This window comes from Polistes canadensis, unplaced genomic scaffold (assembly GCF_001313835.1).
Source record: "Polistes canadensis isolate GaletaPanama2010 unplaced genomic scaffold, ASM131383v1 scaffold_2, whole genome shotgun sequence".
Lineage (NCBI taxonomy): Eukaryota > Metazoa > Arthropoda > Insecta > Hymenoptera > Vespidae > Polistes > Polistes canadensis.
In genome coordinates, this window is record NW_014569549.1 from 1,138,441 (window position 1) to 1,166,009 (window position 27,569).

Genomic DNA, 27,569 nt, shown 5'->3' on the forward strand with positions numbered 1-27,569 from the left:
TATATTCTTTTACCAAGTACTTTACTTAATTCGTCTGTTTAAGTCTAATTTTCTGCGCAATTTGTTAAAAGTCACAAAGCAAAAATTTAAATTACATTTAATGATATTTTTCTCCGATATTAATTCTTCATTTATAACATAGTCTATGATATGATGAACATTTACTAATGTATTTATATACATATACCTATATACTTATGTGAAATTGCTTCGAGCAATATTTTTCGTTAGAGTAGCGATGCGAACGATCCAAGCGAGGTTTACTCGTGGAATCAAAGTTTTAAGACCGTGATATTCTAGTAAAGATACGAAGACTTTCCGCGTGGGTGTATTTGGGAATTTTACGGAAAAGCGGGAGCACGCTGAAGAAAGTCGAATTTTTCCAAGAGGACTCTCGATATATGCAGTTAAGAAGAAATGACTCGTATAAAATATTTTGCGACACACGGGAAGTTAGTAAGGTCAACGTCGCTTTTAAAATCCGCTCTTTCTCTCCTTATTTATTCCGTTTCCTTCCGCTTTCTTCATTTCCGAGTTGATTTTTCCTGTTAAACATTTTTTAATATTAACGTCACGTTATGTTAAGTTAATGTTATTCTTCTTTCTTGCACTTTTGCTCTTTTTCTCTTTCTCTCTCTCTCTCTCTCCCTCTCTGAAATTATAATTTTATTACTCAAATTTAATTTTCGTAGCGAAATACTGAGGTATTTATATAATTTTAACGAGAAAACAAATAAAATATTTTGTTATTAACAAACAAGCACACAAGAGGAAATATAAAATTATTCGTCGTTTTAAAAAGCATCGGTGAGCTTACATTTTTAACGCGTACACAAATCGGTTACAGTTATAATTGTAAAAATATGAATAAAATGAGAATATATAGTTGTATTTTAAAATGAATATTTATTGAAATTACGTAGAGTAGGTTTCTTTTAATTTACATATGTTTTTTTCGTCGCGAAAACATGAAATGTGTCAAGAGTTGAACGCTATTTCACAGGATAAAATAATGCTTTTGTTGTAGGCATTTTCTGTTCTCTTGCTTTTACCTTATTTTAGTCTCCTCCCTACACTTTCTTATGAACGCTACTTTAAAAGTAGGGAAAGCGTGGAGGATGGCCGTTGCGAGAAGGAGCCGTAATAGGTGATGCAAATGTAACGTGTTGCGCGCAAAAAACTGGAATCATTTGATTACCGCACGGGATAAAAATACAATTTACATAAGCAACGATTGTCCCATTTCGTACATGCATGCATGTATATATAAGTATAGAATGAGGAAGAACATGCTAATACGCGAAATGAGTGGATTGTCGCATGAAAAATGAAAAACGAAGGAAACGTGACATACTTCTTTTGAATAATGCAAAATGGGAGTAAAGTGGAAAAGATATTATGTTCATAAATGTATTTTTCCTGTACGAGAGTATACTGGAAATTCATGTGATCAATTGTGCGATCATTCTTTAACTGCGATATTTATTTTTTATTTTTATATCAAATAAGTGCAATAAGAAATGAAAGAAAAAGTATTGGAGCAAATAGGAGCGAACTGGGATATGAATTTGTTTCAGATGACCTGATACTGTTATTCAATGACTATGAAAGATAATGGAGCTTTAAATAACAATAGATTAGGGTTGTACGTTAAAAAAGATCTACGACATCGTTTTACTTATAAGAAAAAAAAAATACCCTTGCTGTGGAGGGTCCTACAACGAGTCATTGAGTAGATTAATATGAACCTCGGGAAGAACGAGACAGTGAAAGAGCACAAGAGGGAGGAAGTGAGAAAGGAAAGAGGAAGAGGAGGAAAAAGGAAGTTGTCGGGAGTGGATTAATAAATGATATAGACTGATAAAGAAGTACCAAGCTCTATCGTTTCTTTTCATAAGAAGCATGATTTTTGACGGCACTGGATCGTTCGAACTTCAAGTGAATAAAACTTGGTTAAAATTCAATTTACGATTCAAAGGCTGCTTCGCTTTATTTTAGTTTTTCTTCTTTTTCTTTCTTCGCGATAAGTTTTCGCAATTCAAAAAAATATAGGAAAAGCAAATTTTTTGTTGGAAATAAAATTTCATCTTTACGTTCCTCTTATTTTGTTCTCTCGAGATCTCTATTATGTATTGGTACAAATAAACCCAATGAAAAGATCGTGGTTCTACTTGTAATTAGGTAAAGAGCAACGGTCTGTATATTTTTAATAAAATTAATCGCATTTAAAGGATAATTAAAAAAGAAATTAAACACTATAGCTTTAATTTTATCGAAACCACGGAAATATTTTGAAATTTCTTGAAAAGAATTTTCCGAAACTTGCTTCAAAATTTGTTTCGCCTAAAATGCAAATTCATTTGTAAAAGATATACATGCTACAGTAAGAGTAGGAACGCCAAGTTCCATGGACTTTCGTTACCCACATTCCACACTAGATATGTATATATGTATATAGTGGGAAATACGTGAAATTTACACAATCTCACACGCAAGCTCGCATAAACGCAAGCGCTTTGCACCGCCGTCTGTGGGTTGTTCTGTCGATCCATCCATTCAGAACCCTTGAGGCAACAACGATCGACCGATACACATAGGAATGTTATGGTCAAATAGTCAAAATAGCTGTCGAGCTTGGCAGTCCCCTCTGACCCTATTGATATGTTCCCCTTACCCCTTAAGGTTTACATACCTACATACATATATTCTATTTATCGACGACCATCAATTCTTGAAACTCTAAAAGATCGTTAGTTTTAATTATATTATTAATTAAAGAGATGCCACCTTTTGTGATACGACATCGTTGTTATAATTTATTAACGAATGTTAATTATTGTATCGTACAATAATTATCAAATATATTCACATTTAGAAGCAAAATATGTATTTTGTATCTGATATGAATTTAAATCAACGACTTTCACTATTGATTTTTTTTAACGTTATACGCATAAGTTTATTGTACGATGTTAACATAAATAAAATTAGTTTTAGGATATAATAAATTAATTAATCCTTATTTTATATTCTTTACTTATTTAGGTCGATCTAAAAAATGCATGCTGCAATTTATCTCACGTTTTATCGAACGCGTTCAGGTTTATCCATTTTTCCGAAAATTCACTAGTCTCTCACTTAGCGTTTCAAAAAGTCTCCTCCTTTCTTTGCCATACTCACAGGGATAGTGTCTAGCTTTTTAATGAGTTACGCTCAGTCTCAGACAAATCGCTGTTACGCGTAACACCTTCTCGTAGTAGACCAAGAGAGGAAAAGACAAAATATATATGCGTTTCACGAGATGAGTTAGATCCTGTAATAAAAAGAGAAACTTGAAAAAAAATCACAGAGAGATCGCTAGAATTTTAAAACACTAGTCGTACAAGCCGTCTGCCAACAGGAACGCGCGTTACATTTTTATTAAAGAAAAATATTTAACACTTTTTAAAACACAACACTCTAAGCTTAAAATATATATTTAACACAAAGTGTATTATAAAAATTTATAATTATAAAAATATATAATATCATAACAGTTTCGCGTAATATAATATTTTATACATAAGAGCAACAAATCTGGAATAACAAATATTTGAAATGTTTATTAAATTATTCCTCTTTCCTTTTGTGTTTGCAAAAATATCTTCATTACAAAATTGACGAAAGCTTACCAATTACATCAAAATCCAGATAATTTTATAGAAATGGTTACTTTCATTACGTCACCGTTGAAGGGGCGACCTTTCAATCTCGGAAGTGGATTCAACGCGGGCGTACTTACGTAACGACGTCGTTTGTAAACGAAAAGACCTCCCATCATGAGTCTCGCATCACCTGACGCATCGGATCAGTGAGATTCTTTCCTCTCAACCTTTCATCTTTCACTGCTTTTTTATTATTCCATCTTATTTTATAGTTTTTTATTCGATTTATCGATCTAACGGGGAATAAACGTGATTTTTTTCTTCAAACTTTCTTCCATTCATATTTTTGAATGCACGACTTTGTTTTAGATGATTTTTTTTCTTTTTCAAGAAATAAATTCTGAAACATCAATTAGTAAAAATCAATAAAAATCATTATTCATCGTAATTCAACGGTTTGTTATCTTATTGAACTTCTTTTTATAATTATAATTATTCAAAGCTTTTCTTATTCGTATAATCGTCAAGGTAATTTTTTAAAGACCCAATGTTTAACAATGGATATAAAGGAAAAAAAAAAGAAAAGACACAAGTCGTTATTCGTTGAGAAAAGGAGAAGAAACCGTCGTGAGACGAGAAACGTGCAACTAGTTTCATGATTCACAATCACCTTGCAGCATTACGCAAGAAGCCTTAATAAAACAAGAAGAAATTAAGTTTAATTAGGAGCTCTTCCTGAGAAATAGTTTTCCCTTGTGACCAAAGCCACTTCGTTTTCTACCCTCATGAAACTTATTCTACAAACTTATCCTATTCTTCAGTATGTGCTCTGAAATCTTGACTAAAATCAAATTAATTTATTAAATATTTGTAAAATCATTTATCATTACTTATTTGTACGATACTTTTGGTTATAATATATTTTATTAATCAAAAAGTTTATCGAACGTTTCCCTTGTAAGTTTAGTTCCTTTTTACAGAGGGGTTGCGAATCGTTCTGCTTCGTTTCGTAAGGATCGTTTCTAGACCACCGATTCTCCTACCTAAGGCGAACGAGCGTGAAATGCTGGCTGATTCAATTGCTTCGCTGTGATCGTATAGCAAGAATACACAAGAGAGAAACGGGATGCGAAAAGTGTATTCTAGCGCAGAGAAAATTCAACAAAATACGAGTTTCAATACACATGTAACCTCGCAAATGAAACAATTAATTGTAAAACTTATTAGTCAAATGTGTAATAGCGAAAAATTAGATTTCCAACTACTCTTCATTCGAATAAAATAGTGTGTATATATATATTTTTTTTTCCAACAAAAGTAGTAAGAAGACGTATCAATACGATGGACCATGCATTAAATTCAATGTGATGGAATGCTAATTAAAAACTTTCGTCGAGCAAATCTTACGCTAAATTAAATTAGAAATGCATTCTTTCGATCTGTTTCTTTGAATAGTAAAATATTCAGCGGGAGGAAGCTGCATGCGACTGCATAATTCATGTCCTTGATGTTTATGTATCAAGATTTACGAAGTGTCGCGACTTCTTCGTCTTCGGCAAATGTTTCTTAACTCTAAGCTAAATCGTGACTTAAGTTTCTTCCCAAGAGCTTTACGTTACGAAGGGAAACGCGCCATTACATGTCGTTTCGCGTTATTTTTGTTGTTCGAGTTGTATTATTTATAATAAATTTCTTAATTTCTTCAAAATAAAACAGAAATATCATTAAAGAAATCTTGTTTACATTTTGTAATATTATAATTAGTATCGGTAATAGTGTCTGATAGATATTTTGACAATACTAATATTCATTTGATACGTTCTCGAAATTGTTTATATCTCTTTGAATAATTTCTATTAAAGGTAATATATCTATACCATCGATCTAGAGAAACAAAATTACGTTTCCTAATTACACGATATCGTGATGGTTGATTACGATAAAATCACATTACGGTCAGTAACCTATCTGGCGCCGACAAAAAGTAAATGTTCGAACAGATATTCTATCCAAGTGGACAGGAAGCAACGCCTTGAATTAGAAAGATCCATTAGATGCGCTCGAAAACGTGCGAACGATCTCACCTTAGATACTCATTACTTCTTACGGTTGCTACTCGTAAAAATGTTTACCAGACGAACAATTCATTCTGAATATTACGTGCTTCGTGATGATTAAAATCAAAGAATTATATATCCTGTATCTAACGTATTGTATTATGAGAAGCTTTTCATAAATTATTATAATTATAAAAAGTTTTTGAATTAATTACATTTATTATCTGTATTATTTCATCAAAGTTGCAGTATATATATGTTCCTTTATTTTTGCAAATAAACTGAAAAGTCTATCAAAAGCTTCAATCAAATTATCCTCACTCTAACAAAGTTACTCTGTTTGATTGAATTCGGATTAAAATCTACAGAGAGTTGTCAAACATAATCCCCAGGTGATTCTTCCGATCTCTGTGAAAATCAACGAATTGTTAGGCTGCGTAGCTGGAGTTTAATCTCAGAAGTTTGGTTCTACGCAGTTCGCTCGAATTTTCGACAAATCGTAGCGCGCGATTCGATAATGTTTGAAAAGTTACGTGAAATATATATAGATAGGAATGAAAAGGGAGCAAAAGGGTAGGTACAGTAAAGCCGGTTATCGTTTTCCGCTTATCGTCTCGCCGATCGACGGTTACGCGTGTTTCGTTTTGCGAGCAAATCAGGAGCCATTCTGAAACGGAACGACGGTTCGTTCGTTTCTCTTCGTTGCAATTTGAAAAGCCCCTCTCTATCTCTATGTCTCTTTTCTCATTCTCTCTCTTTCGTATTAGCATTATCGTTGCAAACCGCAACAATTTTATTCCCATTAGTCGTTATAACGTTGCGTTTATTCGTCCGCGTACGCGCATAATGCGTTGGCTCTGATAACGAACCGTTACTGATAACGTGATAGCTGGAACTCGGTCGACCAACTTCCGACCTATACTCTAATTAATAATTAACGATGCGCCAATGTTCGTTCTACGTCAACATTTCGATTTTCCTATTTTCATTAACAATCGGTTTGAAAGCAACGCGTTATCTTACAAATTTATAATTTCTTTATTGTGTTTTCATTTAACCTATGGATTATATTATATTTTGTGCTATTACAAACAATCAAATATAAAGATTAATTTTGAAACGTTTAAGCGAATTACTTTGTTTATCTTTCAGATTCGCAAGTACATAGTTTACTTTAAAACGTCGAAACATTCTGAAACATTCCGTTTTAGGATGTCATCATAACGAAAATGAGGAGGAGGAGGAGGAGGAGGAAGAAGAAGAAGAAGAAGAACCGTTAGACAACCAACTCCCGTCCATGTCTTGACGCTTAATGACCGGATATTCAAGTTTGAATTCTTAACTCCTTCCGTCACTCTCTTCTTCTCTTTCTCATTCTGTTGAACCTTCTGGTAATGTCTTGAGACTTTCGTCCTACGACGACAAAACCACAGTCGAGACCGTGCTAATTAATGACCAAAGTACCAGCGATGCTTTCAATGAGGGTATATGTGTGCAAAAGAGAGATGATGGTGAGAGTGGTTCCCTGAAGGCGTTGCCAGAACAATCATAGTCGCCAAAGTTTAGGCTAATCGCGTTGCATAGTTTCGAAGCACGAAGATGTCGTCTTGGTCGACGGCTTTTCCTCTCCCTCCTTTCCACCCCTTCGCAAATATCTCTCTCTCTCTCTCTGTCTCTGTCTCTTCCTCAGTCACTCACTCACTCATTCTAGATCTTTGAAGCCTCTTGTCTCTGTTTGTTCGACGAAATTTCGAAGGAAACTTCCACTAGAAATAATTAGCTTCAGATTGAAAATCGACGAAGGTGCGAGATATTATCGATCTCTTGGGACGATTGATTCTCTCTGGTGTTGTCCGAGAACTTCGGAATCCAAACTTCTGAGTTATAAACTAATTCTATGAGAGGAGTTTTCGTATCGATAATGTTAGCGTATTGCAATAAAGTCTCAATGTATCCATTGGGAATTATAAGGAGTGGATTAAAGGAACTTATACTAGGTGGTCTGAAAAATCATTTATTCTTTTTCGATACTTATTAGGCTGATTTTTTGTTTAGATTATAAAACGATGAAGATTTAAATATTTTTAGATTTGCTAAAGTATTAAAGTTTGCTACGTATATTAATTTTGCTTGAAATTTTGTTGACGAAACGTTACAACTGTGTTTAACGATTGGCGATCGATATTTTTCAGATTGGAAAATAGAAAAATATTATAATAGTAAGATTGAAAAAGGTGAGTGTACGATACGGCAACTCGATGCCGTCGTGTGGAATTTTAGAAAAAGGAAAGGTCGTCGCGGAGTATGCAAAAGCTTTTAGCTCGTGGTATGAATGTACGCATTGAAACGAATGGCTTTCACGGCACAACGCTATCATCTGCAGATGATATACAACTCCCGGGAAACCTTTGAACACTGCGGACTTTTCTCACGCGTTCATGCAGCAAAATGAGGGCCGCTATTGGAAAAGAAGTAGTTAGAACTTTTTAACGAAACGATTTTATATTTCGAATCGTCATTAACATCCAAGTTTATCCGAAATATCGTATTTATTGATTAGTATTTTTTAAATAAATCAAAAATAAATAAGAAAAAGAAACATCTGGAATGATTTATTTTTTTTCATTCTATAAATGCTAACGGTCAAGTTAGAGTTAATCGTATGGAAATTCCTCGTTTTGAATCGCTTTGAAACGTTCTTGGAAACGAAATGACTGAATCTATGAAATATGTATAATCTAGTAACGTACAAAAAAATTCTTCTTTTGAGAAAATAATAAAGAAGAAAACTAGTTCAACCGCACAACTTATGATGTAATTTATAATTCCATATTTATTTTTTCTAACTTTATTCATATTTATGGTAGCTCGCATGATGCATCCCTGAATATCTTTAAGAAAAAATGAAATAGTGCTTCTCTCAGTTCTTTCAAAAGGGTATTTTCATTAAATAAGAGAAGTTTCGCGAGACGGCGATGGTTTTATTTACAGTTAACCGTGATATAGGGTAGAACGCGTGTGCCGTAATGACAGAGAGAAAAAGAGCACATCCTTTCCGACAGAAAGATTTATAGTTTATCACAAAGTTAGTTTAAATGCAACAGCTGTAGGAAAACTTGCACGTGGCGCAAAGAGCCGCTGTTACGGGACTGACACGTGCATTACATTGAACGTCGCTACGTGTCGTACGTTTCGCTTTAAACACAAGTTATGCTATTTTGATTTGAATACATGGTAGCACTATTGGAATTCTAGTTTATTATAAAACAAGGAAATTTTAATGTCTTTCTTAAAAACGAAAGAAATTTACAAAGTGTAATAGATTTCAACAAGATATACGCCTTATAATGTTCGTTTAAAGAATGATTCATAACATTATAATCAACGCTTTAATATTATTAATAATATTTTTTGAATACTTAATGAATATAATTAGCTACATATGAGTAATATAATGTTATCTTGAAAATTAATATAATAAAACACACTGACTTAAGTGGATCATAAAAATTAATTCAGAATCTGATTACACTTGTTAACCTCGTACCTATCTACGTTTCGTGACTCAAGTATATGAATAGCAAACTCTGGGCAAGTTTTCCACGCGAGTCGTTTAACAGAAATATTTGAATAAATTATATTGTCCCTTTGTCCTCGCAAGGAAGCTCTTTGCAAGGTATCGTCGACTGTAAAGGAGATTCTAGAAATCAGGAAAAAAGTCTGAAGCCAAAAGAATTCGTCGAAAAAGAAAGGAAAAAGGTAAGAGGAATGGGGGTCTGGAGAATACCAAAGAGAGAATACGTCTTCCAGGGAAGGATCGGGCTTGGGATGAGACTCAGGATGAGTCATCTTACGAGTCAGTCTAAAGTCGTTGACGGCGATCGAATTCCCTTTGCGTCTACGGATTGTTGCGAGTCTCTTAGTGAGTTTTGCGAACGATTGAGAAGGAAAGACAATCGTGGTTCGGATGAGAAAAAAGGAGACAAGAAGCGGCGCGTCGGACCCAAGCTCTTCCGTCCATTATCGACGAGCCAGCGTGCATATACGGCTTGAAACACGTCCTAAAACCGGTTTCTCGATCGGTTCCACGAACCCTATGAAGCCAGCGGATCCGGGTATATACTTGTGCACTCCTCTTTCCTTCTTACTTCATCTCTTCCGAAGCCTCCTAGCAAACGCAAGAAAATCTATGAGAGAAAACAAGAGAGAAAGAGAGAGTTTCCTTTTGTCAAAAGACTTCCGCGAGTCGCGGATGTGGGCCGGACCGGATTTACCTTTACTCGGATCATATTTTAATCCATGGGCTAGTAACGTACGTAGGTTGTCTTTCGTTGACTCGTGTCTAACTTTGTTGAAGAAGTCTTCGAGACCACCTTCGCTTATGCATCATCAAATTATCGCCGTCGTAACAACGTTTCTGTTTCATTATTTTACCTTTTATTAAATCGAAACTCTACGAGGAAACTTATCAACTGTGTTTCGATTTTCTCCAGTCATCATCTTACAACGACTTCATCGGTACGACTTTGATATCTTTGCCGAAGTTGTCATTGTTACAACTGACCAATCTCCATTCTCTTTCTCTCCATCTTGCTTTCTCTTTTAATGGATCACGGTCTGTTGGTGCATACGGGCACCAGTATATCCGGTCCTCTTGCACTCACTTACAGAAACTTATCGATCTGCTCTTGTCAGCTCTGTGGTTTGGCTCAGCTCGTTGGTTTAAGCAATCGAACTTCTACTAGAATTGATTGCACATCTAGTATTCTATGGACTTTCCTAAAGTACTATGTTGGCTGACTTAGGTGGCAGTGTAATTCTCCATAGTTTAATTCTGCTTCGTCAGAGAGAATATAGAAAAATAGTGAAAATATCGATTCAATCAATAACGATATTTTTAAACATAACGATTCATAATTCAAGCACCGCATCGATGCCTTCTTAGAAATTTTGTATAAAACTTTCGAACTTTAGACTATTCATATCACGAAAGTGTTCATTCCCTGAATATAAAAGTATTAGACAGAGAGGGAGACTCCCTAGCACACCATCCGGAGCAAACTATCATCCATCACAGCCGCCGATGGTCGGGTATGCATCATGCATTTTTCCAACTCCTTCGCAGGTTAGTCTTGCACACGCCTCCATCTGGCACGTGCTTTTGTCACGCGACTAGACTTTGCTCGACTATGCCATACGATTCAAGAACTTAACATCGTTCTACTATCAGCTAACCCTCTTATGATTTTTATCATTAAATTCATTTCGTTACTTCGTCAAACTTTCTTGTCGACTTATTAGCATTCAATATTTTTCCTATTCATAAATATTTATCTCTTTAAACAACGAACGCATACTATATTATTGTAAAGGAGCAGAAACTTCTCGGCATTAAAAATACATTTTCATTAACGGCCCGAACCAACGAGCCGTTGATAATCTCGCGTGAAAATTGCGTTGCACGTTGACGAGCAGCTAGCTATTCGACGATAAAATTGCAAAATTGCAAAGAATGCACCGCGTTTATTTCATTTACGAGCATCCGCGGAAATCCGTCGACTATAAGTATAGATGATAAAAGCGAGGAAGGATGAGAAAAGAGAAGGTTAAAGAGAAAGGTTGAAAGAAAGAAAGAGTGAAGTTGAATTTCTGTCTAAAACTTGTATTCATAGTTACTTGTTTCTCGAAGAGAAAAAGTAGAAGCCTCAGTAATTAATGTTTCGGAACCAACCTTAAAAATCGCTCTCGTAGAAATTGCAATATCTCATTGTACCGTCATTCTTTAGTCTTTTATCATTAGCGACAAGGCCTACAATTTGTCAAACTGGAAAAACTCGATAAAAATTTCATTCGATAGAATAGGTCAATGTCGCGGCAAATATCGGTCGACCATTGTTTTACGAAAACGTGAATAGATATAGATAAGTATTTTGATGAGGAAATTTGTTTTTTTTTTTCAGAATCACCTGGATTCTCAGGATTCGTTTAGGAACGAATAATGTCTACCCAATATATTTAACAGAAGTATGAAATTATAAAGGTGAACTCTAACCTGTGGTCAAGAAGAAAATAAATGTTGTTACTGTGCATGTGAAAATGTGTATTTTCTGCAATCGGTTAAAATGAATTAATTAAGTATGATATAAATTGATAAGTTTTTTCAACGGTTTAAAATTTCATTTAAACATTCGCAACAAAAAAATTAAAACAATAAAGAAAAATCAAAGTTTTTTGTTTGGCTCTTCTAAAAGAAATAAATTCCATTGAAAGCATTGTTACAATGCAGGAGACATTGATCATTCTCGTTAGAGAGATCTCAAAAATCCTATGATTCTGACTTTCATTGAAAGTCCAGATACCTATATTCATCGAACTATTAATACCTCAGTGAATATTCAAAAAGAAGAGCATACGAGACACTCGATAGCGTTTGGTTCGGACAAGCAGATTTTCCACGGTTCAATGGACGTCAGGAATCAAAGTGAAAAGCAGAGAAGGGCAGAGGGACGTCGAACGCCGGCATAGTGCACAGAGAGACAGACATAGTTCAAGGGTTCTAACTAGGCACCTAGCTGAGTGCACGGGCGCACGCTCGCGTACGATGTTTCAGTATGGCGCATAACTCTCATCGAGACATACATTTCCGCGTACACGAAGGAACGTACGTTAAATCTAAACAGCATCCACGAAGCACGTTCTAGATCCACGTGTTTAATTCACGCTCGAACGATTTACCTCTTTTATGTGTGCATACGTGTATATTCGTCTATGGATACGCGAACATGTCTTCCACGAGGAGAGGTAGAAGAAGGAAATTTATCGTCTTTACGCGTTTTACAATTTTTAAATGCTTTGTTGGAGTTCTTTTCAAATTTACGTAAATTTTGGGCAACATGACGAGACTAATTACGTGATTTTTTAACAATATGTTCAATATGTAGGAACACTTTATCCGAATACTACTGTACTTGGAGTTTTTAATAGATAACGATACCTATTATTTATATATTCAAAATTTGTAATATCAAGGTAAGAAATATTGGACAGATAAAAGTTCACAATTTCATAAAATATGAATTAAAAGGAAAGTTGGTACGGTAGTTTCTTATGGAACAATGTCCTACCGCTTCTTGAAAGCTTCTTTTTGGCTTAAGTAAATAATAGGTGGGACAATCAGACTCAAGGGAATTCACAAACTTAGAAATGGCGAATAATTTTTTTTTTTTTGCGAAAAAGAAAGAAAATGAGAAAAATAAATAGTAGTAGAAAATGTTCACAAAATTTGTTTTCTAACAATAAGCGTGAACAATTATCATTGAAAAAGAAGATGACTTGGTTAATGGCGGTTGCTCTAAATGTTTGCACGATATTCAACACGAATTTAAAAGTCTTCTTTTAATTATAAGTTTTCTTGAATTTAGTTTAATGAGTTCATAATTAAAAATGGTCGAACTTTTTATTCTTATTATTATGTTTTTCTCTGTCTTCATGTGTATATAATTCTGTTTTAAAAGTTTCTTTACATTTTCTTCATTTCAAAGATTAAATTTCTTTAACTGTAAATATACTATGAAGAAATCTCATCGCGTTATCATCTATAATGTAATATTACTTAATTATAATTGTATTACACGACGATAATACACAGAGATTATAAATTTATTCGAAATTTATTATTGAAACGATGATAAAAATAACACACGTGTTGTTATACAATAAAATGGCAGGCAGACAAAAGAAGAACAATTTTATTCTCATCGGACCTTATTAAAAAAGTTCTGTCTAAGTTTTGTGAAACGACTAGGGAGTCACGAAATAAATACGAACGATCTTTGCTAAGGGAGGAAAATAACACGAAGAAAAGCTCGAACAAGAATTTTCTTTTATGTTCTTCACATTCATATTAAATTCCTAACATATCCAATATTTGTGAATTGTATCGTTATTCTAAACATTTTGCTTTTTTTACGATTTATCATAAAGGCAACGACATGTTTACCTAAAAAAGATGTTTCTTATAAAGAGAGTATCTTCAGACGAAACTCATCGGAAAAGAAACCATAAAAGGAATCTTCTGAGACGAGGAAAGAAACAGAATACACAGGCGCATTTATACATACAAGTGATAAAATAAAAAGTAAACGAGGAAACATTCTAACAAGTGCCAAAAAGTAAAAGCACGTATCTTTCTTAGTTTACAACAATGGTAAAACTCCGTATCACAAGGCAAGTTTCAAGCTCTTTTAAAATCCACCAAGTTTCAAAAAAGCCGAGACCTATCTTCTTTTTAATTTTCTTTTTACTGGCTGATGCTAAGACATTTTTTTTTTTTCTTATTTCTTTCTTTCTTCTCTCATCTAAAGTCGCGTTTGCTTAATGGCACCCACACCGTGCTTGTGAGCTCTTTCGATGGTGGTACTCCATTAAGAATTCATGATATAGATTCGTATGCGCGGCACGCGTAAACGGTCTGAATTACAGGACGTAAAACTTGTGATAGAAAGAGGAAAAAAAAAGAAAAAAAAGGGAGAAAATGGACACGTGAGTTCGTCGAAAACGTGTTTTACAAGCGTTGTGGATCCCATTTCGAAATCTTGTCGCTTTGAGTGTTATGTGACTCCTAATTGGAGTCATTTTAGCGATAAGCTCATCGTTTGAACGACAAATAGTACAAATTCCATAAAACCTAACGATGCTATAAGATCCCACAGAATTCTATTCGAATTGGGAATTGTGATATATCGAATACTCCAGTAATTTAAATAATATCGTTATAGAAAATTAGTATGCGATATTCAACTATGGTTCTAAACTATGATATATATCAAATATTCTCTCAGGAGAAGTAGATAGTTAACTTCGATCTATTGAAAACTGTCATCGATATCTTGCAGAACGAAGCACGTTTACGTCATACCTAGTAACGTTAACATCACTGCTAACAAGAGTTTTATACAATACTTCAACAACTGTTTACTTTTATTAAAGCCATGGGAGTTTTGCATGCCAGTAATTTCAAACGTTTCAGACGTCAAAAGATTTTCCATTGACGTTTCTATTGTCGAAAGAAATATTCAAAGCAGTGAAAAGATGACGTAGAGTTGCTTTCTATAAGAACTTCGAGTTTACGAAGGCGAAAAGAGAAATTTTCTTTAAATTCAATTTCGAGCAAACCAGTTACTGGCAAGTTAACGCTTCAATGTTACTTTAACGTTTAGGTTCTTGTAAAATGGTTTAACGAATTATACGCTCTGTTACGATCTTAAAATGTTTCCAATTACGTTAGCCTTTTGATAAGGGAAAATCTTGTTTAAAGCATCTCGCTATTACGGTCCTACTAATGATATTACGAAAAAGGAAAGATGTTCACGTATTCCACGCACGCACACACACACACACACACACACACGCGCTTATGCGTGTGTAACCTGGCCGATACTTCGTTGCTTTCCCCTCTTCGTTCAAGCATGACACGCCCTTGTTAATTCTGGTACAATATTTAAGCAGGGGTTCATAACCATTGTGCACACACATCAACCAAGTAAATCTCGTACGTCCAACGATCGTGGACAAGTGGACCTGTCTAATTTAGTATTTAATGGGGAGGCAAAAGAGGACCAGGTATTTTAATCATCCTACTAATTTGTCAGCAGGTAGACCTGGCGTTTCAGCAAACTCATTAAGTGTTCTCTCGGTTAATTCTATCGATTGAAAACTGTTTTTGTTAACATAATTTGTAAATATTCTGATTCTTTCTTATATATATAAAACAAAAATATAAAATAAAATTTAGGCAAAATGATAGGACGTATTAAAAATCTTCACGTTAGTAAAACAATAAATAAATGTTAACGATAGATAAAATATTTTCTTTTAAACTATTCCAAAGTTGTATATATGAGTTCTTTCAAGGTTTCATTCTCGTTAAACAGAACAAACGTGGCCCGTCATAGACGTTCGATAAACTTCCGATAAAATATTCTCATACCTTCCGTCGACTTCGCGCAAGATACAAATCTGACTGATTTATGGAGCACGTGTGGCGATACAAACAACCGTTGATTTACCGTCCAAAGTATCCGCGAGTGTGACTGCTTTACGATTTCCCGATTCAAAGGTTAACATTCCTAAACTCGGCCTCGTGGAATAACAACCGTTCCGTTATCCTTTTGTTTAGGAAAATTCTTTGCGTTCCCTAACTATCAGATTCTTCGATTGAAGTACTCTTAGAGATGATTTAAATAGATCTTAAAAATCCAGAGAATGAAATGAAAGGTTTAACGTTCATTAAAATTAAAATAAATTTATTATAAGTTAGATACCAAAAAAATTATAAGAATAAGGAATAAGAAATACATAAAAGAAGAAAAATGAACGGGATCTATTTTTTGAAAATTGCATAAAGTAAATGTACATATATACATATAAACGTTGGTGTAGTTGGGGTTAATAGTTTCCTTCGTTCCGTACACGTTCAAGCTCGAACGAGCTTTTTGGATAAGCTTCGATATATAAAGCTTTATCAATGGAATAACGCCTAGCACGATAGTTGCGCACAGCAAAGTGGACAGAACCAGTGGAACGCACCGAACGTTAGCTCGTTTACCGGAAACCTTATTCCCTTGTTCCCCTCCTTCTCACTCCCTCTTACCCATTCTCTCCCTCTCGTTCTCTCACTTTATGTATATCAGAAAACTAACTACGCCACGTTTTTAAAACAACTAGGTAGCAAAAGAGAAAAATAGAGGCAGATACAAAGATAAAAAGCAGCACGTTTTATTTATTGATATTAATTTTTTTTTTTTTTGTTTTCAGTTTGACTATTTTGCTCGAAACTATTTATGATTTTCTTTTCAATTTTAAATAATCGTTGCACACGGCGCATCAAATAATCATACAACGTACTTTCATATGAATTTAACGGAAGGTTTGCTCACTCGTAGACGAGACAACGACTGCCAATAATTGAACGTATGGATAAATTGGCCGATGCCTTTATTGATTTCATTTCGAACGTTCATTTAATTTTATTTGAGTATCCTTCGAATATTGATCGATCAGGTGGAAAATGCATTTGCATTCTCATTGCTTCTATTGGCTCTCTACGGTTTGTCGAAGGCAAAATATTTACACACAATGCATCGAAAAATTTGAAGCAAACTTTTCTTCGGAACGCGTTATTTAATCCTTCGCGGTTATCAGTGACATTCTCCAAAGGGATATTGCTTTTTTCATGCGCGTTATATTGAAGTGTCGACACAAGAAAAATCTGCTAATAATTCTTATAATCTCATGGCAGGTGTTCAGAACGATTTGAAACGGCGAATTCTCAGCAGTCTGCTCTTAAAGTAGATCTTTGCTATAAAAAGTTGTCTCATTACGAATTGCCATTATAACCTAGGTAAAGAAAACATAGGTATTTGAATGTTTCATACTTTTAGCAATTTAATCTAAAACTCAAAAGAAAAGACAATCTCTGGGATAATTTTATTGATTTGAGATAAATTAAAAATAAATCCGACGAAACGAAATGTTTATAAATAAGATACGATATTTAAAAAAAAAAAGAAAAAGAGAGAAGAAAAGATTCAAGTATAATGTATAAGATACTATTAATTTACATTTTCTCGAACAATAGCTAACGGCATGGAACATGATCTACGAATCGTGCGTAACTCGTGCGGTAAAAAAATATCGTTGTATTAAACGCGTACCATCTCAACCACGTCACCATTACACCCCCGGGTACAGACATCACCACCACCAGCATCACCATCAAACCCGAGTATATATACGAACCTACATACTATCGTTCACCACGTCGCTTATATTTCTCGTGCGTGCTCCTGACACGAAAGGCAATACACCGGCAACTTATGAATATTTACGCCGTTTGAATATGCATACCACTGACAATGTATTATTTTTGCTCGACGGAAGATCAATATAACCCCCCGCACCCCCCCCCCTCACGCTTCTCTTTCCCTCTTTTTCTTCTTTCTTTCTCACACTCTTTGTCTCTTTTCTCAAGCTTTTTACAAAGTATTCCATCAAATTTTATTTTCTTCGCATATATTTTTATCTTAATTTTGTGCAAATTGTTAGAGAAGAAAATGTCCTTTTTCCTTTTTAGCGATTATTTTTATATACGTGCATTAAATTAGAATAATTGAGTTAGACTCGCACGATATATAAGTAATATATTTTTTTTCTAAATATCAAAAAGTAATAAAGATACTTGGAAAATACTCGAATAGAATGAGATATTGAATGCACAAATAATGGTATATCTCCTACTATGTATCTTATATTCATGTACTTATACACTCGTGTTCTTTCATATGCATAGGTATCTTCCAAGCATGCAAGAACGAGAGAGAGAAAGGGACAAGGAGTCTGCACGATATTATACTGACACACTCGCTTCCGGAGAACGGACGAGAACTCGTCGAACGTGATTAAAGCGAGGACGATACGAGCTTTGTATACGTTTCAACGTATGCATGTGTATATGTATATACGTATATCTATATTATATATGCCCTATGTAATACCTATATACATATGTATATTTTTTCGATCTCTTTTCACGGCGCCATTCTCCATACCGGTGCATTCTATCGTGCGAAATGTACAACTGGAATCGAAATGTCAACCGTTGCGCGATTTATGACTCGGAGAAGAGTTCGTACGAGAGAACAAGAAAAAAGAAAGAGAGAGAGAGAGAGAAAGAGTACAGTGTGGTTATATGTATACTAAGAGAACATGCCATTAGTACAAAGTTGGTAAAAAAGATACACTCGTTTTACTCGAATAACTTAAAACGAGTATGGTATCGATTAACGAGTTAATTCAATTCATTGAATGATTCCTCATTCCTTGAGAATTGTGCTATTGGAAAAGAGAATTTCGGTTGTTTTTTTGTTAGAAATTACTTTGAGAGAATATTATCTTAAACCTAAAACTATTATATAATATAATGAATTAATAAATATTGTGATAAGTATTACAGAGAATTCTTGTCCAATTAACTTTTCAAGCACGACAAAAATTACATAATACTTATTAGAAATTAATGATTAAATAAGAATTATTTTGATTAAATATTGCCGAATTTAGTGTTAAAATGCATCATCCGAATATGCTCGAATGAATTAACGCGACGGCCAATCTAATCAACCTAGATGATGATCGCTAGAAACTTTGGTAAAGTGCACTCGTGCGTTGATCTAGCGAGGGTTGGTATTAGACCCAATATATTGGGTAACTCTTATTAGATGACTGATAATATTTTACATAATATTTTATATATATGTATATAGATGATAATAAATTCATAGAGCTGACTTTGAAATAGTGTTAAAGTAAATTATTCATTTTCGTAACATAGGAGATAAAAATTGTATACGTCGTCTAAAAACTTATTGATTAAATATCTTTCGCGTTTGTTTTCATCGAAAAAAAGAAGAAAAAATTAAAAGGAAAGTATCGATTCTACATTTTATAAGTTTTAATTCGATTGAAAACAATTTGTTAAATGTCTTTCTAGTTAGTAGTAGTAAATTTCTCTTGATAATCGAACATATTGAGAATAACACGACATGATAATAAAAACAAGAAGACATCACAGATGCATTTACTGCTTCACGCGTTGTGAACAACGTGCTGCTCCACCCATGAACAGAAACGAGGAAGGGGATTAGCCATTAGGCGGAATGACACACGATTTCTTGGGAGACCTTTTCGCGATGAAAGATGGACCGCGAGAGAAATTTAATGCGTATTACTTGCGTCGCATGGAAAAGAAAAAATAAATAAAAGGAACTAAAAAGGATGAAAGAAAGAAAGGGGGAAGAAAAAATTGGAAAGGGAGAAAGAGGAAGAAAAGATTTTGTTTGTCCACGTAATTCAATTAGACTCGGTCGCATCGAAATTTAATGGGCCGCGTCGCCGTAACGTCGTTCTGGATCACTGCCACCAGATTCCTCTTACTTTAAGAGTGCGAGATCTTCCTTTCCTCTACTTTTTCTCATCTTTATCTCTCTTTCTCTGTATTTTCTGTCTTTCTTTCTTTCTCTGCTTTCATAACTTTTTAATTTCCTTTCATGTCATCTCTTTCTTTCGGTCATCCTCGATTGATCAAGGGCGCAAGAGTTTAAGAGAAAACAAAAAAACAAAAAGAAAGTTTCTTCTTTCTCTCGTATGCTTTATTACTGAATAGCAAATAAATTTGTTCTACCAGCGCGAGATCTATTTATCATCCATCGTCATTTTGGGCTCTTTCTTCTGTGAATCGAAATTGCAAACCTGGCGAAGAAAGTCGAATGCTTTTATTTGCGAATAACATTCGTTTCTTATATATTTAAAAGCTCATGTTATATGTATAATAAAGTTATAAATTAGTTACAAAAATAAACTAAAACTGCTATTTACGCGATCTAGTCAATTAATGTATATTTCAATAATCTTCGAATAGAAACTTGGCGTTATTTTTCTCTTCGTATAGGATCAATTAAAGCTTGACTATTCTTAGGAAAAGGTAAAAGGTCTCTTCGAGATATCGCTCTTTAACATCTAAAGTGGTATCACTCGTCAAGGAAGGTCGAAGATCGAAGCGATCGATCGTGGAACATCGGAAGCGATTCGAATGTTTTGCCGCTAATAAAGCAACGTTATCTTGGCCAAGTTTTCTTTGATCGTTTGCTTCAAAGACACGCCCGACAGACGGATGTTATCCAAACGTATCCGTTCCAACTATCGTAACGATCGTGTCAAAGGCGAGTCACGAGGAGAGCTAAAAGAAAGAGATAGACGAAGAGAGAGAGACAGAGAGAGAGAGAAATAGCAGTGCATCTCGAGACTACGCTCTACGAAATATCGCGCACAACCTGGACAGTCGCGTACCTGACTATAACTTCCATACGTCCTGGAATATCCCCCTTAATTGACTAGAGACGATTTATCGCTATATGGAGAGCTCTTTCTCGTCGGTAGTTTTACTTCACTTTGGTAGACATGTAACAAGATGATATGGATAACAAATCGATTTTATTGCTTCTTTGATATCGTCCCGCGTAAAACTTTTCGATCGTACATGTCTTCCGATAATTAATGTTACTAGTCCACTGAATAAATATCGTTAAACACTTAAATACTCTTTGAACGAGTTGCAATAGCTTATACGTATATTTTTTTGTCGTCACAAAATCGTTAAAAATCGGAACCAAATTTAATCGTTACGCCGTTTGATCCTTAAAATCTTTTGCAGCTAACGAATGAAAGTAAAAAGAATATACGTATTTACCTTCGTTATCGATGGAGAATATCCCGATGCCATCGCCAGCTCGTATGCTATAGCCAATTCTGGAATCACCACCAGGTGGATCTGCATCCTTGGCACGTACACTGGTCACTAGAGTACCAACCGGTTGGTTCTCAAAAACACTCGCGGAGATAACGAAATCGTCGAAGATCGGAGCATGAAGATTCTCGTTAACATCGACCACTTCGATGACGAGCAACGTTTCGGAAGACATCGAAGGTTCTCCCCTGTCTTTAGCGACTATCGCAAGAGTGTGTACTTGTCGTTCTTCGAAATCTAAGCTCTGAGTTGTTCTTACGGTACCGGAGAGTTTGTCTACTTTGAAATATCCTTCACTTTCCATGGCGTCGGAAAGAAAATACTCAATGTCACCGCCAGCTCCTTCGTCCGGATCCGTAGCGTCAACGACGGCAACAACGCTCCAAATTGGTACATCCTCGCGAATCTTAGCATTGTAGCTTGGCAAAGCAAAGCTTGGTGCATTGTCGTTCACATCTTCGACGGTTACGCGAACTAGAGCATCCGAGTACAATGGCAGCGAGTCAGTCGATCCTTTTCCACCGTTGTCCCTCGCACGAATTTTCAATTCGTAAAGTTCTTGTCTTTCTCTGTCGAGTTTCCCAAAAACGCTCAATACCCCGGTGATAGGATCGACTTTAAAATCGTTCGTCTCCGTAACGAGATAATACGTTACCCGTGCGTTCTCACCAAGATCGGCATCCGTCGCGTTAGCACGCCAAACATTCGTACCGTTTAAAGCGTTCTCCGATATCCGAAAGCTGGCGAGAGATTTTTCGAATTTTGGCGCATTGTCGTTAACGTCTAAAATTGTGACAGGTAACATTTTGGAAGCTGACTTTTGTGGTTTACCTAAATCGTAAACGCTTATATTTAAGAAGTATTCGCTTTCTCTTTCTCGATCTAAGTAACCAATAACGTTAAGATCGCCTGTGTCTGGATCGATTCCGAAAACGGAATCTCGATCACCGCTTGAAATGCAAAAAACGAGCTTTCCGTTATAGTCTAAATCCCGATCCCTTGCTCTTATTTTGGCAAGCGTAGTGCCAAGTTTGACTGATTCGTTTGTTCTGATCTCGTTTGGAAAATCGATGAATTCCGGTTCGTGAATGTTCTCCCCGTAACGACTTGGAGTCAAAGAATACTCGTCGTTGCGAGACGGCATGTTGTTCCTTTCTGCCGAAGCAATGGCATCCGTCAGACGTCTAGCTACACCAGTGTCTTTGCACTCGAAGGCTCCGCTTTCGTCTGAAAGAATTCGCCCTTGAGAGGCAAGATTTCTCTTTGCGTTGACCAAATGCATGTGGACTGGATTCACGTCAGCGAAATGAGTGCCGTCCGTTGCCGTGACGTTGACAATTCTTTCGGTTGCTTTCATGTCGGAAAGATCACAGGTTACCGAGAGCACGCCGGTTGCTGAATCGAGAGTGAAACAGCCGTCTGAATTTCCGGAAACTATGCGATAACTGATGATATTACCAGCGTCGAAATCTATTGCGGAAACGGTGATGATCTCGGAACTGATTGGCAAGTATCTTGGCACGTGTCCAATACAATCGATTCTCTCAAACTGAGGCCGATTGTCATTGACGTCTCGCAATCTAACTCGTAACCTCATCTCTGCTTGGCGACGATAGGGCAAGCCCCAATCGCTCGCTCTCACGTGCAACAGATAATCTCTCCTCATCGTTTCATAATCGAGCACCTGTTTCGTTTTCACGATACCCGTGAAATGATCAATCTCAAAAGGTACTTTCTTGATGTTGTCGATGCTGTAGGATATGTAAGCATTCTCGCCGGAGTCACGATCTTTCGCCGTGACCTTGACGACCGAGGTACCAGCTGCTTCATTCTCATCTATCCAGACTTCCATCTCGGACTTCTCGAAGATCGGGTCATTGTCGTTCGTATCGATAACGTTGATTTTCACTTTGGCGGAAGACTGTTTTCTGGTACCCGTGTTTCCCTGATCAATCGCAGAAACGGTAAGAGTGTAAAAGGCTTTTTTTTCCGCGTCAAGATTCACCGCGGTATAGAGCATTCCTGTTTCTGCATTTACATAAAATTCGCCACCTTCGTTACCACCGACTATCTCTAAAAATACTAAAGCGTTTTTTCCCTCGTCGGCGTCGGTCACTTTCAATCTAATCACCGGAGTATTGACTGGAGCGGTTTCCGGTACGGCTTCCTCGTAAATTTCTCGACTGAAGACTGGCGCGTTGTCGTTCAAATCGGCCAAATGTACCAGTACAGATTTATAACTGGAACGCTGAGGTATACCACGATCCATGGCTCCTAGAGTAAGATTATAACCCTGCAAGGCAGTTTCTCTATCCAACAAACGCAGAACTTCGATGTTATATTCGGACGGGCCAGCCTGCCGTATCCTGAAGTGTCCGGCTGGATCACCACCCACGATGTTCAAGCTAGCGATCTCCCCGTGTATGCCCTCGTCACGGTCGATCACTCGTACGATAGCATAAATATCTGCGTTCGAATGTTCAACTATATCGGGCAGGTGGTGGACGTAGATTTCTGGGGCGTGCAGATTCACCTGCTGCACCTTGATCGTGACCCTTGCCGTACTCGCTCGGATGGTACCCACGCTACGAATTAGAGCTCCACGATCTTTCGCTAAAACTACTAGTTCGTGGATGGCGTGCTCGGCATACCTAAACATATACAAATATATTTACAAAATGGTAACTTTATGCATTTCTAGGCCGAGTTTTAGTTTCAATGGATAGAAGATAAGAACCGTTTGTGAGAAATTTAATGAAAGTATTAAATAAATGATAAACGATATATAAGATAAAAAGAATTTATTTTCTAGAGTGCGCATGACTGTTTTTGATTTATGTGTGAATCTTGATATTAGAATACGAACACTATGTATGAGTCTAACGGAAAGAAAACAAAACTTGAATAGACAAAATGAATTCGTACCTGAGTGGTCTCGTGAGCGTGATGACCCCGCTAACCGGATGAACAGCAAACTGATCATTCTCCTGGGCGAAGCTATAGTAAATTTCACCGTTTCTGCCAAGATCAGCATCTTCGGCAGTCACCCTGAGTATACTCCGATGCAGAGGCGTATCCTCCGTGACGGTAGCCTTGTATTCGGTCGGATAGAACAACGGATTGAGATCGTTCGTGTCGAGAACCGTCACCACTACCGTCGTGTCCGCCTCAAGGACGATTGCTTTGTTCTTACCGTCTCGCTTGGTCGAGGTCGCACGTACCTCCAACACGTAACGATCTTTACGTTCGCGATTGAGCACGTCTACGTTACCGGTTCGAGTCCGAATTAATAGGAAACAAAAGTCACCGACTATACGTTCCTCGGCCTTGAAGAACTTGTCGCGATCACCGCTTGCTATACGAAAGCGTATTTCTACGTGGCCACTTTCACGATTGTTCAATCTAATTCCCATTTTTTCATCTGGCACGACATACGTTTTCCCTATCGAATTTTCAGGAATCGAAACGTTGTAAAGGGATCGCGTAAACGCGAACTTGTACCTTGGCGAGGAACTTAATTCTGCTGTGAACGGTACCGATGCCGTTGTTGAAACGCTAGTCGTCGTAGGTGGAGTTGGAAACTGCGCCGTAGTCGACATCATTGTCGATGTCGACAACGATGGAATCATTGCCATCGCTGTCGTAGTACCAATCGTCGAGAAGGACGACGTTTTCGATACTACGCCTCCAATATTTGATGGTGACATAGGGAATAGAGTGCTCTGGATGGAAGCGTCGGAAGACGGCGTACCTGGCATGGCTGCGAACAGCCACAGCCACAACCATGGCCAGGCGAGCAGCGCGCGCTCCTTCATCCTCTTCATCGTGTCGCTAGCTCATCGTCGATTGAATTCCTACAACGACCTCCACCTCGAGCTTTCACGAAGTGAGAATTCAAGTTCCTCAGGATGTTCTTCTTAGTCCTGCCTTATATCATTTATTATCTTCGATACCTGGAACAAAAAATATCTCATTTAGATTACATTTTTTTCTCATCAAATTTTATTTCCTAAGTATTTTAAATGAATACTTTTCTTCTTTTATAACAATAGTCTCGAATCAAATACGAAAACAAGTAAATGGAAATAAATAGGAAACTTAGATATAAAATTTAGATTATTTTCGACGATAGTTTTGCTGCAAGGGATTCGCAGAAGTAGAGATGTGTTGAATTGAACGATCGATGTAAAAAGTATAAAATCGAATATTGGTTTATCTTTTTCTTAATCTATTAACTAGAACAATATCTCAAATTCTTGGATTTATTTTAAATGAGTGAAATATTCGTATATTTTGTTTGGCGAAAACTTTCTTTTGTCTTTTCATGATTAATTCTCTTATGAAGAATTACATATGAAATACTACGTTCAAATTTAAAAGTGATTACAATGGATAACATCCATTCACAAGTCCGACTAGATCTGAAAGTTTCCGACATATTCGTAAAAGTAGAAATGAAAATTTAACGCGTACGTCCAGTGCAGAAATCATGAATAGATTACCACCAGGTTGCATTGCATGAGAATTAAAATGTATCCTCCTTTTATTCTTTTAAATTCGTCCAACATTTTCAACGTGATTGCACCTTATAGTATATTATTCATTTGAGTGATCTATACTATTTTAAAAAATGAAGAAAAAGTAAAGGACCTTTGCCCAACTAAATTCATTATCTAATTTTGTGAAAATTTGACGTCAATGATCCGATGTGTAAAAATTATCGATTAACCATGAAGATTGTTTGAAGTCGATTTCAAATTTTTTAGGATCAAAAGATACGATGTATCAAGTTACCCGGTTCATTAAAAAACGCAAAGAAGCAGAAATAAAGAAAAATAGTAAAATAGGTTAAAACTGAATCCATTGTTCGATTGGAACGATAGATACTAATACCAGGATTTCGTTTTACGGATTGACGAGCGCGTTCAGACAGAGTGACAGAATGGATTGGCGCTTATGCGTGTATATATGTACGTATGTATATACATAGGTATGTATGTCGCTTAACCGTGATTTCTCACGAATCTGATCGGCCGTTCGGACCAAGCGTGACGGTTCCTCTCTGTCACAGAACTTCGATAACGTAGGCCTCGTCACGAAACACGAATCCGACAGCGATTCCGCGATACTGCCTATCTTTTGATCCTGCCGAATCACCCTCACTTTCCATCTTCCTCTCTCTACTCCCCTCTTTTTTTTCGTTCGTTCTTTAATCCTGTTCACTGTGTCTCTTGTGTAGATGTTCTCACGCTCTGCTTCAAACGGATCAACGAATCGTCCAGTTCGAGGAATTCGTATCGATACTTTATTTCCGAGAAATTTGAACTAATTGTAAATGACTTTTTTCTACAATATATTTTTTCAATTATTATTAACCATATTAGTCCGAATTGTCTTTACGAATAATAATTAAAAAAGAATTTTATTATTTGCTGATAAAACTATTTGTTGTTTGTATATACTTTTAAACATATCTAATTGTAAGTGTTAAATGTATATCCACAGATAAGAATTATTCCAGTAAAACGAGGACAAAGAATAAAGTATTTCATAATTTCATTGAGAAAAGGGGCAAGAAGGCGTCGGCAGTTTCGCAGAAGTAGGTACAAGCTTCCCAACGATAAGACTTTCTTGATTTCCCTTCTCGCTTTACCAAGGGAGACGTAAACCTTTCCAATTACACGCTCGTGGTGATTCAAAAGCAACGCAATAAAAAGCATTTAAACGGCGATGAATTTTCCTTGCATCCTGATATTTCCGCTGCCGCCATAATTTCATCTGTAATAACGTGCTTGGTAAACGAGGCACAGGTACGGCCAGGTAAAAGGAAGACGAAGAATTGCAAGCGCCAGCTTGGCGCCTTCCACATCCATGCTAACTAAAGTTCGATGATCGAAGAATAGAAGTTATTTAAAATCCTATAACGAAGCTGGGGTTATTAACGCTTATTTGATATACAATATATATAGAATATTATAAATATATATATAATATATAGAAATTTATAAAAACTTTTATTACAATATATTTGATTTCGAAATCGTTTTATTATATTCCCAATGCTATATTTTCAAAAATCAAAGGAAATCAAAGGAAATAAATAGACAAAAAGAATTCATACAAAGTGAATAAAGCGAAAACTCTCTTTTATAAATTTCTCGAGATTGAGAAGGAGGTTACGGTTTTGAGAAATCATTTCGTCTTTGAATTTTTCGCACGATGCGAGGACTGGTTGGTGAACAGTGAAGAAAATATGAGAAATAACGGAGGAAGCTAAGAAGAGATGGGAGAAACGATAAAGTAAAAGAAAGAAGGTAAGGAACGTAAAATAGAGAAAATTCTTTGAAGATTCGGCAATAATGTCGTAGGAAAATCAACGACAACGGTTCTCTTACCCCTTCCCCTTCGTCTCTTGCTATCGTTCTTTCGTGCCGATGAGTTCAGAAAAGCTTTGAGCATTTTCCATGAGCAAAAGGAAGAAGGGAAAAGAAGAATAAGAGGGGGTGG

At 36.1% G+C, this 27,569-nt stretch overlaps 1 protein-coding gene across 7 annotated transcripts in view; it reads right to left on the reverse strand.

Annotated features, from left to right (window-relative positions):
- The window catches only part of LOC106784946 (fat-like cadherin-related tumor suppressor homolog), a 303,487-nt gene that overhangs the window by 157,808 nt on the left and 118,110 nt on the right, over nucleotides 1-27,569 (reverse strand). For all 7 annotated transcript variants that reach the window (XM_014745018.1, XM_014745008.1, XM_014745036.1 and 4 more), the window contains exons 2-3: nucleotides 23,988-25,015; nucleotides 21,006-23,713 (exon numbers count right to left, since the gene is read on the reverse strand). In XM_014745018.1, the coding sequence (XP_014600504.1) occupies nucleotides 21,006-23,713; nucleotides 23,988-24,886 (3,607 nt within the window). In that variant the 5' untranslated portion in view covers nucleotides 24,887-25,015. The remainder of the gene's footprint in view (nucleotides 1-21,005; nucleotides 23,714-23,987; nucleotides 25,016-27,569) is intronic.